The sequence below is a fragment of the Eptatretus burgeri genome, chromosome 2, assembly GCF_056783735.1.
Source record: "Eptatretus burgeri isolate ZD-2024b chromosome 2, Ebu_testis_v1, whole genome shotgun sequence".
NCBI classification, from domain to species: domain Eukaryota; kingdom Metazoa; phylum Chordata; class Myxini; order Myxiniformes; family Myxinidae; genus Eptatretus; species Eptatretus burgeri.
The window spans coordinates 43,690,584-43,706,957 of NC_140962.1; the positions used below are offsets into that span (position 1 = coordinate 43,690,584).

The 16,374-nt window shown below is 46.4% G+C and overlaps 1 protein-coding gene across 1 annotated transcript in view; it reads left to right on the forward strand.

Moving 5' to 3' along the window:
* The first annotated feature begins 3,874 nt into the window (after positions 1 to 3,874).
* The window catches only part of LOC147031928 (uncharacterized), a 164,337-nt gene continuing 151,837 nt past the window's right edge, over positions 3,875 to 16,374 (forward strand). The window contains exon 1 of the mRNA XM_085869161.1: positions 3,875 to 4,140. Within this exon, the coding sequence (XP_085725287.1) occupies positions 4,042 to 4,140 (99 nt within the window). The 5' untranslated portion in view covers positions 3,875 to 4,041. The remainder of the gene's footprint in view (positions 4,141 to 16,374) is intronic.

Here is a 16,374-nt window from a genome sequence, read left to right on the forward strand (position 1 = left end):
CAAGCTGTTTGAATTTTGTTTGCGGGAATCAAGCCGGGCATTAGCACAGATAATTTATCACAAACCTGATACATCACAATGACGTCATATTCGTTCTTATTACTTCATCATTAAGAGGACGAGGATATTAGCTCATTCGAGCTTGTTTCGTTCCTTTTTTTAACTGCGAAATACGACTGGCAGTTTTGTGCTCTTGGCTGACGTCACTTCCATGCACATGGTGATGTGAAGAAGCCATGGTTCTGGGTTGGAAAAAAAACCTGTGTTTTCTGCACAAACTCTCACTTCAAACCATGAGGCAGACGAACCAAAATTTCCCCACCAGGAAAGAGCAGCCAGATGATTTCATCTGGCTGACTATCTGACGTTCACAACGACGACAGCTCATGGATACCATCATCAAAGTCACTGCCAAATCATGGAAGTTGCCATCAGTAGATGACAGCAGCACATAATAGACAAGGCATCACCAGTAATTCATGCTCTGGAGTGAATCATAATTTCTGGCTGGAAATGGGAAGAAGTTTCAGAAGAGGAGTTATAAACTGTCACCAGGTTAACGGTGATTACCAAGCCTGGTGTTGGCCCTGATGGTTAAGGTGAACAGATTTTATGATTCGGGAATCGGAAAGAAGATTATTAAAGGGAACCAAAACGCTCAGACCACCTCAACCCTAACCTGTCCATTAATACCCTACAAGACAGATACGATGTCTTTTTCTGATTTCCGAATTATAAAGTCGTTCTTCTTCTTCTTCTTCTTCTTCAGATTATCCGTGACGTCACATCAACAAGTGCACCGTCATCTCCGAACGATTTAACAAACGTCGAATAATTTTCGATTTCCACAAATGGGCCGAGTCGATGCGTCCTTGGTGCTTGTATCGTGATACAAACCGAGATGGTTTCTTGCGACACCAATGGCCGTCAATTCAACAAGTTCGAATTGCGAACGTACCCCGTGGGAGTTCATTCGTACAACTGTCAGGTGAGCGACAGCACGGACGACGGATAGTTTTGAAATTTGTTAAGATTTTTCATCGCATCAGAAAAAATAACCCAGAACACCTCACAAGAGCGAGGCTAGTTTCATATCATTGTTACGGTTCGAGGAACCGTGTGCATTCAAACATACAGCTGATCCAAAGTTAGTTATACCGTTAAGTATGTGTGGAGAGAGATCCCTTCCTTGTGTTTAGTGGGAAATCGAAGGGGGGGGGCGAGTTTCTCCCGGCATGACCGAAACCCCGACCAGAAAGGGCAGACCCATGGAGGCCCTGTCCAATCAGGGCGGACAGTGGCGTCGGCTTCACCAAGGCCCCTCCCCACCCTTCCTTGTGTTTAGTGGGAAATCGAAGGGGGGGGCGAGTTTCTCCCGGCATGACCGAAACCCCGACCAGAAAGGGCAGACCCATGGAGGCCCTGTCCAATCAGGGCGGACAGTGGCGTCGGCTTCACCAAGGCCCCTCCCCACCCTTCCTTGTGTTTAGTGGGAAATCGAAGGGGGGGGCGAGTTTCTCCCGGCATGACCGAAACCCCGACCAGAAAGGGCAGACCCATGGAGGCCCTGTCCAATCAGGGCGGACAGTGGCGTCGGCTTCACCAAGGCCCCTCCCCGCTGAGAGAGGTCCATAAATCACGAATGATCCGCAGCGTAGAGTCCTTGGCTGGGAGATAAATTACGGCACCATCCTGAGAGGGGAGAGAGAGAATGCTGTGTGGTTCGGCCATGTTAGCTGGAGTCTGAGGTTGGAGAGAAACAGCGTTGGAGCGAGACAGTGGTTGGAGTCACGGGTTGCCAAAGAAAGGAGGGTCGTGACGCGGAGGGTCTGCCCGCATCTCGCCTCGGCGGCCCGTCTGTTGCGCTGGTTCGAGGGCGCCCGATCTTGACCGGGTCTCTCGTGGGTCCCGTCGGCGGCCCTGATCCCCGTCTCGGACTCCGCTCTGCTCCACCCGGGCTCCTTCACGGACACTGTGTCCGCGCGTGTGGCTGTGGGCCGAGCTGCACGACCACTGACTAGTGCCGCACCATGGAGCATCCCTCCCCTCCAACGTGCAGGTACCCCAAAAGAACTGCGACCTCAGCTCACCTCCCTCTCTGGCTGTGATACACCTGGCATCCTTTGCAATACACCTGGGTTTCTTTTCGCCTGAGTGTGTGGTGCCGTCTTTAAGTAGAACTGTTTAAATGTTTTATCATTGTAAATCTTGACTGCATATCCCGCAATAAGTCTGCTCTGAGTCCTTTTGAATGTTGATTGTAAATAAACCATTATCAGAAATGTTCCCAGTTCGTTTTCGTCTTTTCCTTCATTGGTCCAGCGTGGTTCGGATCTGAGTTTAGCCGGGTCTTTATACCCGATAATCTGTTCATCCTAGTTAGTACGTTCCTGGCGGGTCCGCTTTGCTGCATCCGAACCAGAAAGGTAGTTGGTAGAGTGATCCGGTTCGGGCAAGAGGTACCGAGGGTGTGGTTCCCCGGTAGACGACACCACGTGGTTAATTAGGTAAATTGGTTCAAGACAGAAAGACCCTCCACTTTGCAGGGGAGGTATTGGTGTCCACGGTCGGTTAAGCGACCCGCCGCCTCACGGATTTATCCGTGAGCGACGGCCTACAAATCCGGGAGTCTGGTGGGAGACGACGTAACTTTCCCACCTGGCGGTCGTTCTCGCCACCGGACCTCCGGACCTCGCTCGCAACAGTTTGGTAGTCAGGAGCGGGATTCGAACCCCTCCGCCCCCATGGATTAATTTACGGGATTCGGACCAGGGGTGTGCTTGGCAACCCCCCACCCTTCCCTCCGAAATTAAGAGCAGTCAAATTTTATTTAATTCTCGGTACGAACCATGGCGGACCAAGACGAGCTGGTTCAGGTGGGTTCTGATATAATGTTAAAGGAATCCGTGGCTCAGGACAACACCTGTGAGGAAGATCTTTCCCTGCAGCCAAACCCAGAGGTAACATTGGGGGCAACGGCGACAATGCCGGAATTCCCCCTGCATCAAATTTCCCCCATGGAGGACCGAACGATCCCTGTCGGATCCGCGCCCGATCGTGGCGGATCGGCTTCGCCCGGGTCACTTGACATGAGACAGATGTTGGAGATACTAATGCACAAGCACTGAAGGGGGATATGCAAAGCATGCCATGGGGATACACTTACAAACACTAATGAAAGGGGTCAGGAGGAAATGAAGGCGGAGCTGGTAAAGGTGAAGGGTGAAATGCAAAACATGGACCAAAAAAATGGCGGATGCGATCAGTACTGTACGTGGGGAAATGACCGAGTCGAGGGGGAGTGTGGAGGATGTTCGGACCGCGATGTCGACGGGCAAGGTCGAGGTGACTAGTGACGCCACGATAATTAAGGGAGAAACCTGTAAGCTCGGACAGAGATGACGGAAATAATAAAAGAGACGCAGGAATTAGAAGAGGTGGATGAATTGCACGAAATTAAAGAGGAGCACACACATACATAGAACTGGTAGGGGATATTATATTGGGGTCGAGCTTGTGGAATGTATTGGGACCCAATGCGAAGGTCGGATTAACCTCCCACAGGAACAAGGGGAGACGATATGCTCCCTCAAGGCAGGCCGCGACGACGTAAGGTGAGTTCGGAAAGGCCGTGCGAGGTGGAGCCGTTGCTTGATGCGAAAGGGTACATGCCGAGCTTGGGGGGTATATAAACCCCGGGATCTCTTGTGTTAACCCAAGCACCCAGTATGATTGTCCTGGAGTGTGTGTCGGAACGTGCGAGTGGTGCAAATAACATGGAATGTGTGAGGAAATGGCTCCGCGGGACTCTGTGTGCGAGATCCGTCCCGTATTTTGCAAACCGCCCGACCGTGGACGATTGCGTGATCGAGAGCCGGCGTTAAAACGTTCCGCGCTTGGTACAAGACACCAAGACGGACGGCTAAAATGGAGGCGGATTGGCTCGAGTGAATTCGGAAAGCACATGTCCCCAATGTGAGCACGTGTGTGGGACTCGATGTGCTGCTCGCCGCGAGTGCTGTGTTCGCGGAGCGAGTCCCGATGGCGACACCGCCGAGGGCCCGAGGGCGTGGAAAGCCGCGCGGAGTACTCCGTGTGCGACTGACGTCATCGGGAGGGATTGAGCAGCACGAAGGCCAGGTGAGTAGCGCACGGTTGAGGTGGCTCACATGGGGGATGGCCCGAAAGCGAGCGTGTGGTGCAATTAACGGGGTGACGTTACGCTCGTATGTATCCGCCAAACGGAGGGGACGAGCGTGCTGTAAACCGCCGCCCTGGCGACGCAAAGATGGCCGAGCCTTGCCACGAGTACACGATGCCAAGGCCAGGATGGAGCAAACATCCTCGCGTGGGCAAAGGAGCACTAGTTAGAGGATGGGTTTAGCGTTAGATAGACCGGCCTCGTGGGGCACGAGCAGTCCGTCCTCCATGGGGCCTGGTAACACGAGTTAGGGGAATTTAGGTTAGAATTTAGAAATGGATTGGAGACATGGACAGACTTGCAACGTGTAGTGGGGATGTAGATTAGCTATGTAGAATTAAATGGAACGTGCAGTAGAATAAGGGATGACGGGGAACGAAGTTAGTGTCAGTATTGGTGTGAAGAAAATTTTTTTTTGAAAAGATAAGAAGGAAACGTGGGTCAGTGGGGCCGAGTGCGAGTGGAGTGAATGTGGAATGCATGGTGGGAATGAATGATTGGGGGGCGAAGTGAATCCCACCCAAGGGAACCCGGGGTTAGTGTAATGTTAGTTAAATTAACCAAAACGGATGTCGGTTTGTTGTTGGTGTCGAACGAAGGCACGAAACTTTTTGAAGGGTGCAGGAGTCTATTGACCGGCTGGGAGCGTGGCTGTGGAAGTATGCATACTGAGTTGAGGGCACCCCGGGCACCGGAGTAGTCGGCCAGAGTAGGCCATGGGTCCAAGGGACCGGGGAGCCCAAACATTACAAGTTAGTGAAATGGGCACGGATAGCTCACGGAAACGGGACCCGGAGCACCAAAATGCCACACGGCTATCGACAGGGAAGATGCCAGGAAGGTCAAAAACAAAATTTCATCTGGATCCGTCCACAACTTTTTAAGATATCCTGAACACAAACAGACAAACAGACAGAAACAGGTGAAAACATAACCTCCTTTGCCTTTGGTGGTGGAGGTAAGAACAATATTATCATAGATATGTGCCAACTATGAAAAAAAAAATCATCCAGTCATTTTTAGCTCACGTGGACTTTAGTCAGGTGAGCTTATGTGACCAAGCAGTGTCCATAAATGAGTGAGTGAGTTTTAGTCAGTCAGTCCATAAACACTTCAGCCATTATCGCTTAAACCAAACACACAATTTTGATGAAACTTGACCACAAGCTTCATATCTGATGCTTAACGAAGGTGTATTAACCGCATCAAAATCTGCACTCATTAAGGGGGTCCATGGGGGTTTTTTGACCCCCCCTCCAAATAGGTATTTGCTCTTCTCTGAAACTACACACACAATTTCGATTAAATTAGACCACAACCTTCAGGTCAGGTCAGGTGTGGGAGCATGCGCCAGAGCAGCGTGTTGCTGCGTCCACTTTCTGCCGGTACTCCAGGGGCCTCAACAGGCCATCTCCCAGGCAGATGACTGACCCATCCCCATCTTCTTGAGATGCCGATCAACCTGCTGCAACCACGAGGTGCAAGGTTAGCCCATTGGCCTCCTCCACTCACGAGGCTCCCTCGCTGATGGGGAACTTATGCTCACGGACTATGTAGGTAACAAATCTCATTTGAGTCTCTCTCAGCAACCGCTCGTTGGACACAGTCCGACCAGCGATAGCCAAGGATTCTCCAAAGAGACCTGGTACCAAAGCAATTAAGTCTCCGTCTCAGATCCCGAGTCAGAGTGCAAGTCTCGCCTCCATAGAGCAAGACTGGAAGCACCAAGGACATGAAGACTTGGACTTTCATTCTCCTGCACAGGTACTGACAGCGCCACACCCCATGATCCAGTGAATCCATGACTCCCCAGGCCTGACTCAGACGTCTATTGACCTCTGGCTCACAGCCAGCAGAGACAAGAATATAACTGCCAAGATGAGTGAATCTCTTTGTGACCTCAACATCCTCACCACAAACGGGCACAGACAGGAAAGCAGCATCCAAGGTGTCATTGAAAACCTGGATCTTAGTTTTGACCCAGGAAACCCGTAATCCCAGCAGCTCCGACTCCTCATTCAGCACCTCGAGGGCCCCCAGAAGGATATCTAGAGTCTCCGCAAAGATGAATGCATCATCTGCAAAATCAAGATCAGAGATCTTGACATTCCCAAACGATGCACCGCAGCTTGTTCTCTCCGACATTCTCCCTATAATCCAGTCCATACAAGTGCTGAAAAGTTGCTTGGTGAAGATTTGGGGGGGGGGGGGGTGGGGTTGGTGGGACGGAGGTGAAGAAATGAGGGTTTGTAATCATAATATGAATGACCACATAGTGGTGACAACCTAAGTCACAAAATGATATATATTTCGCTTCCTCTGCCCACTCAGCTCCCTCATCCTTGCTTCTGTCACACGTCTATGTTTTATAACAATAAAATAAAAAAATCATTACCCACGGCTCAGATTACCTCTCTAATCTGTCTCTTTAACCTTGTGCCATATCTGTCCTTGTTCCCATGTGAATTAATAAGATTAGGTAGAGCCGTGTCTGTCCCTTGTTCCCATATGAATGAATAAGATTAGAAAGATAACATTAATCGTAATTCCGAACAGGGGATGATAATTACCTTATATCTGTTACCTCCGTCTTGTTGTGCATCTCGTTCTCTCTGTCCCCCTCTCTTCAGCCCTCCCACTCTCTTTCTCTCTGTGGTCATGAACCTTTTGATCATAAAAATCTGTACATTATTATTCAGGGTATGGGACCTTGCCATTAAGTGCGACTGAATTATCTTAAAAATTCCGGGAAAGGGTCGATTAGGAAACGCGCATTTTCAGCACTCTTAAAAGATGAAGTGTGATTGGGAAACACATTTAATGCACTACTCGACACCTCTCATCCATGTCAGCATCTGCCACGGTTATATCAGAACAAGCTGATTCGTCATCTGGTCACAGATTGTTTAACCCCAATATGGGGCCGTTGAAAAACTACGTAGTGCTGTTTTGTTAGGGAGTGGGTACGGGCTTGATTAAACCTTACTAATAATTTTTATTTGACATATGGTTAGATTTTTCGGGGTCCCTCATCGTGAGTAACACTCGACTCGACCAAAGCCAATGGAAATCTGACGTAACAAGCTCGAAAAGTGCATAATCAGCAGAGGCCTACAGGCCTAATTTGTTCGACCCACCAGGAAGCTAAGATGGTGGCCATATTATTTTGTCTGGGTGCTATGGTGGGTGGAGTCAAGTGACAGATGTGGGTGTGGTCCGGCAGCTGCCCAAACAATGGGTGCACATTTCAAAAATCGACCCCAACGAGAACCCAAACAACAACAGCAGCAATGTGGAGCTCTTTGAGACCTGCAACATGTCGCAGATAAAAAGGAGTGGCAAAAACATGGATCCTGGGATGACTGAAGCAAGGTATCACTGTTGGCATTGTGTTTCCTACTTCCATGATCCCAACCGACTTGGTTGTGTGTATTTGCTGCTCCTTAAATAAACTTGGGTTGTGCTCCCATACCAAACCTCGTTGGTGTTCCCGGCTGATCTCTCTACCCATTGGCATGGTGGCAGCATTCTCCGAACCTGCATCCATTGATCGGTGGGGTGGATTATTTCTGCTTTCTCTTTTTGAACTGCCAGAGAACGTCGCACGTTTCTGAAGAGAGCGGAACATCGGGCTCCTAAACATTGGAGCCTAACGAAGCGTGAAACAATTATGTCTTTCGAGAACTGGTGACAAATGTTCAGTATATTCTTTCCCTTGACCCGAACTTTTCATATTTTCTCATCACATGGAAAAAGAAAACCAACCAGTCGCTCCTTCGGGGCCTTGCAGATGATGGTGATGACGTTCATGCTGCCGTGCGATGCACTGCACAACAGAAGGTGGCGCACATGGACTTCATGCTGGGTCAAATCGCTGATTATTGTCCCATCACCTCGAGAAACTCCACCGTGAAGACCTCTACAACTCTGGCCTTCATATGGCAATTTCCATTGGGCTCCATTTCAGAATTCAGATATCTGGGGCCCATTCCATTTGGACTTGCATTTAAATCAAGCGTTCACCTTATAACCACCCGAAAGATTGTTCTGGTGTGCCGGACAAATCGTGTCCATTGTGTCAGGCAACTCTGGTCGGCCTTATCAGCATTTCTCAAGTTCGTGCAAGTTTCTTCCCGAGTCCGACCTTCGATTTATGGCCAGTATTCGTCACGTTGGGGTTACTGAAGAAGAAGAAGACAACCTTAGTGGTGCAGGTCAAACTCTTTATCTGACATTGACTCAATCCGCAGTAATGCGAGACTTCCCCGCCGGAAAACCGAACAGACATTTGAAGCGTCCATGGTTTCTTCATCGATATGTACACAACTGGGAACACCTACATTCCCATTGTTTCCTATGGACATTGCAATGTTTACTGTTATGAGAATCGGGCATCCGTGTGGTCAAGTCTTTCAACTACAAACACATTTCCCAAAGCTCGGTTGAAATGTGCAGTGATTGACCAGAGGTAAAGTAGTCAAGTATAACTCAAGTAGGTCATTACACTTCAGCTTGCATGGGTTACACCCATCTCAACTTGTAGCATGTGAGGATCCTTGAAATGAACAGCCTAACTGCATGGCTGTAATGTTATTGGCTCAAGCACGTGATGTCTAAGGGTTATGATTCACCCTTTTTTAAAAAGAAAGGAAAAGCTCAAGTACATGTGAATGCGCATCCATTATTTTAGAGAGAGTTGGAAGGTGGAGGTGGTCAAATACACGTGATGTTCCTGCTTTTATGCATCGATAGTGGTTAGTATAGTATTGTTGTGGTGCCGGGTTCGGTGGCGAGGACGACCGCTAGATGGAGCAGTTGGGCCGTCTCCCACCGAACACCCGGAATTGAAGGTCGTCACTCCGGATAACTCCAAAGTCGACGGGTCGCTTAATGGACCGTGGTCGCCAATATTTCGACGGCGTGGGGTAGGGTTTATTTGTCTGTTCCAATTTACCTAAGTACCCACACTGTCTAACTACCGGGGAAGCCACACCCTCAGCAGGCTTCATCCGAACTGAGTCGCTGTTACCGACTCGGGTCCAGCGTAACCGAGTGGAAATTACCAAAACCTGCCGGTTCAAATAGCAATTTATGGCACAAGCGGCCTCACTAATTCTCAAGCCCGAACCATACTTGGTCAATGAAAGAAAACACAGACAACGAACTGGAACATGTAACAGTTATTTATTTACAATAGGCTATAGGGAGGGAAGCACAGAGCAGACTAAATCACAACTATAAATGCAGGCAAATGTACAATGGCAATCACTTAACAGTTTTACTTACAAGACTGGCCACAGACGGACACACACACCCAAAAAGAAATGGAGCCGGCTGGCCTTTATTAGACCCTCCAGCCGTGGAGGATAGGCAAGCTGGGGGTCAGAGTCTGGTTGGGTACCTGGCTGCCTCGTGCGATTTTACCGACTCTCACTTGTGGAGCTTTGGAGTCCGTGGAAGGGAACGGGGATCCCCAGCTCGAGCGCTCCAACGCAACTCACCACGGTGGGACTCGAACCCACGAACCAGAATCCAACGAGCGCAGCCAGGATCCTACGAACGACCCAGCCAGCCACGAACGATGACCAATGACCAGGAGAGCCCAGCAGACCAGAAGCCAGGAACGACCTCCAAGGAACCAAGGAACAACAACGACGATGACGACAAAAGGACCCTGGATACAGCTTGCGATCCTTCTTATCCCTCCCCCGTGCGGGGTGGAGGGATCCGCTCTCAGGTAATTCGCCTCCTGATTGGACGAGGGGTTTCGGGTGTCGTGGTGGCCAGCCGCGATTGGAGGAGGAGGGGCGTGTCGGCGTCTCGGTGCTCCTCCCCCGAGAGAGGCTCTTTTGTTGACTTCCCCACAAGCTACGGGAGACATTCTTCGTTGATGGGGCGGAGTCGGCTCTGAGGCGAGGGGGGGCTCCCCCCACGTCCGTAGGCAGAAAAAACATGCGTTATGGCGCTGAAGGAGTGGAGGGGATTGATGTAGAAAACTAACTAGAAAGAAACTCGCAGCGCACACATGAAATTCCCATTAGACATTCGGGAGGAATTCTAACTATCCACATCTACTTAATATAACGAAATAACTAAACTTTGGGTCAACTGTATGTGTGAATGCGAATGGTTTCCAGATTCGTAACAGTATATCTGTAATATGATTGTGGGCCCAGTTCATTGTCCTATTAAAATATTAAAAGTTGATTGTTAATAAGTCGAAGAACATGGCAGACTTTGGGAATATTCATGGAGTGGCCACAAGAAACCCATGGGTTATCATTGGCGTGATTCACAAACAATACAATCATACCACGAGGATGTATATATCATGGGGGGTGGGTTAGGGGGTTAAAAAAATTAATAGTCCATGGGTTCAGGGTTTGGGGAGGAGCTCGTGCATTCCCTCGACGTATAGCATATCGCACCTGTCCCGGTGAGCGGGGCTATTCCAAATCATGCGACAAGACCGCAATTCTGGTGGAATTTACCCATCCATGATTTTCAGGAGTGGGGGTCAAATTCCCTCAGAACTTCCCCGAAGACCCTCCCCCCAACCCCCATTATATATACTCATAGTCTGATATGAGTAAAGCAGCATTAGCTGGCGGACGTTAAAGATCCCACGGTGTACTTCGTAAAGAGTCGGAGGTTAACTAACCTCTGCCATCGAAGATCGGAGGTTACTGTTTTCACCCCTTTCTGTTTGTTACTTACGAAATCTAAAGATTTCGTAAGTATATTGATGACTTCCGTTTCTGTTTGTTTGTTTGTTTGTTTGTTTGTAGACACGATAACTCGAGAACGGAAGAAGCTACCAATGTCAAATTGCACCACGTGATTCAGGAGGGTGATGGCTAGCGCTGATTACATTTTGGTCAAAATCGGTCAAAGGTCAAGGTCACAGTGAGGTCAAACATCCAAAACATTCGATTTTTGATGGTTTGGTACAGAATCATCGTAGAAACTTCTGGTTTGCATCGCTACCTTCTCCAGAGACAGCTTTTATTAAGGCCCGGTCACACCTTGACGTTTTAGCCAACGTATGCCGATTTTTGAATTTTTTTTCTAAAACGCTGGCACACGTTGAATACGTTATGGGTAAGTTTTGATAACATTGAGAGCACGCTGAAAAACACTGCCATACGTCGTTGTACGTTGGCTTTAAACGTTGTACTTTTTGGTTGTCCTCAAATTTTTTCATGCTTGAAATTTCACGTCGTATGCCGGCGTATGACTCACACGTTCCGCTATGCTGGCCACAGGTTGTATGCACGGTCTGCGATCGTTGACAGACGTCAACACATGCTACTTGTAAGTTAATCATAAGTTGAGACACGCCGAGGTAATGTTTAGCGTACCCGAAACTTATTTCTAACCTATGAATAACGTGTTGTTCGCACGTTACGCGATCGTTGCCACACATCGACAGACGTTCCTTTTAAGTTACTCATAGGCTGAAAGACGTTGGTATAGTGGATCGTCCTTGCGTCAGCGTCCACGGCCACGGCCAGGACACTTATTTGCAGCATTCTTCAAACTTTTCTTGGGCATGACGAGGATGTTCACACTTCGATGTCTAGCTTGGCTATGATTCCAATTGTCCATCGGCAGCGTCTATTTAAAATAGTCGAGTTTGAGCGTTTTAACACGTTCAGAAGAAACGCTTCAAATTTCCAAACCCCAGCGTCAAAAAACAAAGGCGAGTGACAGCAATTTAAATCGTTCATTGTAAACAATGAAAATAACTGAGTGGTACCGTTTAAAAGTCGTTGAGTGTAAAAAAAAAATCCAATTGTTGAGCGCAAGCGTCTACTTTCAATAGTGGGGTTTGAGCGGTTTAGCACGTTCAATATAAATGATTAAAATTTCCGAGCGCCAGCGTCAAAAAACAAAGGCGAGTGACAGCAATTTAAATCGTTCATTGTAAACAATGAAAATACCTGAGTGGTACCGTTTAAAAGTCGTTGAGTGTAAAAAAAATCCAATTGTTGAGCGCAAGCGTCTACTTTCAATAGTGGAGATGCAGCCATTTAAATCGTTGAGTTTATCATTTAAATCGTTAAATCGTTAAATGCAAGGACGATCCATCATAACCCACACCCTCCCCCTCACACTCACCTACTACTGCCAACATGAACAAACTACGACTAATACTAATACTAATACTGATACTGATACTGTTACTGCTGACATGGACATCGACTCAAAAAGGACTCGAAAACACTGTTGGGTTCCCCTTTTATGAACACCATTTTTATATACCAATTCCCAAAACCGCTGGGAACACGTCTTTATATGGCAGTTGTAAGCTAGAAACACGTTAATTTTTTTTTTGTTGTTGACCGGAAGACGTCATTGGAATACGTCTACATACGTCGATGTGTGTTGGGACTACGTAAAGAATTGGTTCAAAGCACGTCAAACATAAGTTAGAAATAAGTTTCGCGTAAAAAAGACATTACCGCGACGTGTTTCGACTTATGAGTAGCTTATAAGTAGCGTTTGTGGACGTGTGTAAGCGTCCATATATCGTGTGTACAACCTATCCCCATCGCATGCGGAACGTGTGTCATACGCCAAGTACGTCGTAAAATTTTGAACATGTTTAAAATTTCTTGACGTATTCTACTTACTACGACGTATGATAGCGTACTTTAGCGTTGTACTCATGTATACCAAACTTACTCATACCGTATTTGACGTGCCCCAACGTTTTAGACACATTTTTCTTAGGTTGGCATACGCTGGCAAGATCGCCAAGGTGTGACCGCGATGTTGACACTTCCATTTCTACGGCAGTTATGATTCGAATCATTGTGCGTCAGCCTTTTAATAGGCTACGTCACGACATCGTCGGCGATGCGTGCAACGTGCTATGCCTAAGTTAGACTATCGTTGGGCATCGGTTGTGTAGGCCGACAACAGGTTCAGCATTTGTTGGTATAAGTTATCTATAACACAACGAAACGTTCTGTGTCTGTTACCAATGCGTTATACATAAGACCAAGTCGCTATGAATACGTCCGAATCTTAAAAAAAAACATCAAAAGTTCAACGTAAGCCAGCGTTTTAGATACATTTTAATACGTTGCCATCGCTGGCTAAAACGTCAAGGTGTGACCTGGCCTTTAGACAAAGTCAGAGGTCAAGTTTATAATTTCGTCAGTACCAGTCTATGACTGCTTGTTTGTTTGTTTGTTTGTGAACAGTATTACGGAAAAACTCCCAGACGGATTTCGACGAAACTTGGTGGGGGGATTAGGTATGGTCCAAGGATCATGCCATGAGATTTTGGACTTGGTCCAAAATCCAATATGGCAGCTATGGCGGCCATTTTGAATAAATATTTGAATTTTTCTTTTTTGCATTTCTTCATGTTTTAAGTGATTTCCAACCCCCCCCCACCCCCAAAAAAATTTGTTAGAGAAAAAAAAATTTTGCAACTTTTTTTTTCAACAAAATTTCAATTTTTTTTTATTTTTTAATTTTTTTGCATTTCTACATGTTATAAGTGATTTCCAACAAAAAATATGCCAAAACTAGAGGCGGAGCACTCGGTAGAGTGCAAAACCTCCGCCGTCAATACTGCTGGGTCACTTAAGTGAACCTGATATCCTATTCATTGTAGGTCAAAACGGATCAGACTCCACTGAACCACGATTGAATAAACTAAACTAGATCGATGCGCATGTAGAAATGCCCAAAAAAAAAAAAAATCGAAATTTTTTTTGAAAAAAAAGTTGCAAAATTTCAAATTTTTTTTTCTCTAACAAATTTTTTTTTTGGAGGGGGGAGGGGGGATTGGAAATCACTTAAAACATGTAGGAATGCAAAAAAAATTCAAATATTTTTCAAATAAAATCGAAATTTTTTTGAAAAAAAGTTGCAATTTTTTTTTCTCCAACAAATGTTTTTTTTGGTTGGAAATCACTTAAAACATAGAAATGCAAAAACAAAAATTCAAATATTTTTTCAAAATGGCCACCATAGCGGCCATATTGGACTTTGGACCAAGTCCAAAATCTAATGGCATGATCCTTGGACCATACCTAATCCCCCCACCAAGTTTCGTCAAAATCCGTCCATGAGTTTTTTCCGTAATACTGTTCACAAACAAACAAACAAGCAGTCATAGACTGGTACTTACGAAATCGTCAACTTGACCTCTGACCTTGTCTAATAAAAGCTGTCTCTGGAGAAGGTAGCGACGCAAACCAGAAGTTTCTGCGATGATTCTGTACCAAACCATCAAAAATCGAATGTTTTGGATGTTTGACCTCACTGTGACCTTGACCTTTGACCGATTTTGACCAAAATCTAATCAGCACTAGCCATCACCCTCCTGAATCACGTGGTGTAATTTGACATTGGTAGCTTCTTCCTTTCTCGAGTTATTGTGTCTACAAACAAACAAACAAACAAACAGAAACGGAAGGCATCAATATACTTACGGAATCTTTAGATTTCGTAAGTAACAAGCAGTCATAGACTGGTACTTACGAAATCGTCAACTTGACCTCTGACTTTGTCTAATAAAAGCTGTCTCTCGAGAAGGTCGCGACGCAAACCAGAAGTTTCTACCATGATTCTGTACCAAACCATCTAAAATTGAATTTTTGACCCAACTGTGACCTTGACCTTTGACCGATTTTGACCAAAATCTAATCAGCACTAGCCATCACCCACTTGAATCACGTGGTGTAATTTGACATTGGTAGCTTCTTCCGTTCTCAAGTTATCTGTACCAAACTATCAAAAATCGAATATTTGACCTCACTGTGACCTTGACCTTTGACCGATTTTGACCAAAATCTAATCAGCACTAGCCATCACCCTCCTGAATCACGTGGTGTAATTTGACATTGGTAGCTTCTTCCGTTCTCGAGTTATCGTGCCTACAAACACACAAACAAACAAACAAACAAACAAACAAACAGAAACGGAAGTCATCAATATACTTACGAAATCTTTAGATTTCGTCAGTAACAAACAGACAGGGGTGAAAACAGTAACCTCCGTCCATCTTCGATGGCGGAGGTTCATTATAATTGCGGCTGATTTTGGAACTTCAGGTGGATATACCCACGTAAAATCAATTTCTGTCTCAAGGAATCCAGTTATGACGAATGAATTGAGTATGTAAAAGTTAAAAGTAAAAGGGAAAGTTGCAAACTATAACTCTGTGAGCACTGTTGATGTCAAATTGAATGAATAGGATGTCAGGTTCACTTGAGTGACCTAGCAGTATTGGCGGCGGAGGTTTTGCACTCTACCGAGTGCTCCCCCTCTAGTTGCAACTGGATTGGTACCAGTACCAAGAATGATGCATTGGAGATTGAGAGGTACAGGGACAGTGACAGGATGGCGTGTTATCTCCATCTGGGCACAGTTCACTCTGCAGTGCCAAAACGACCTAAGTTGTCAGGCCATGTAGTTGCTCGATCATCACTGAGCGGGAAGGTTTCAGGTGCTACATGTGATGGACGTGGAACTTTGTTACAAGGCACCGCTTTGTTGTTGCCACATGGCGGTGCAACATGCCCAAGTATGTGAGTATCGTATCTTTCAGAGGAAGCTCCATGTCAGTTTGTCTCGTGTGCTTTGGGACGTTTGGAAGGAAAGCAAAATTGCACTGTAACTGTATTTTTCATTTGATTTTGAACGAGTAGCTTGAACGAATGAATGTAAGGGTCTCCATGATGGTCATGCATTGGGGTGACCTTTTGTGCATTTTGGGTGACCTTTCCAACGTGTGCTCCTTTCTCATCCACAGGCTGACCCGTGAGAATCCCATAGTAAATCCTCATAAGAAAAAGCTAAATTAATTCCCTATGTGGGCATACCGAAGCTGATAATGGCATTGGGGACATTATTTCCCAGAGCAAGGAAAGTCAAAACCCAATGCAGCGATTCAATCGAAGGCAATGGAATGGAATTATATCCGCAACTTGCGAAGTAGCAGTCTGCACACTACCTGCAGGCTGCACTCACACTACTGGAACACTTCATGCTGCAATTATGCAGAACTCCTTTCACATTCATTGATTTATAAGATTTGGGCCTTTTCTTCACAAACAAATACAGTAGGCCTAGACTGCACTGAAAATACCTACCCCTGTTAATCTGTCCTCGTCAATTATGACAGGTCACGTAGTGTGACGTCACCAAGT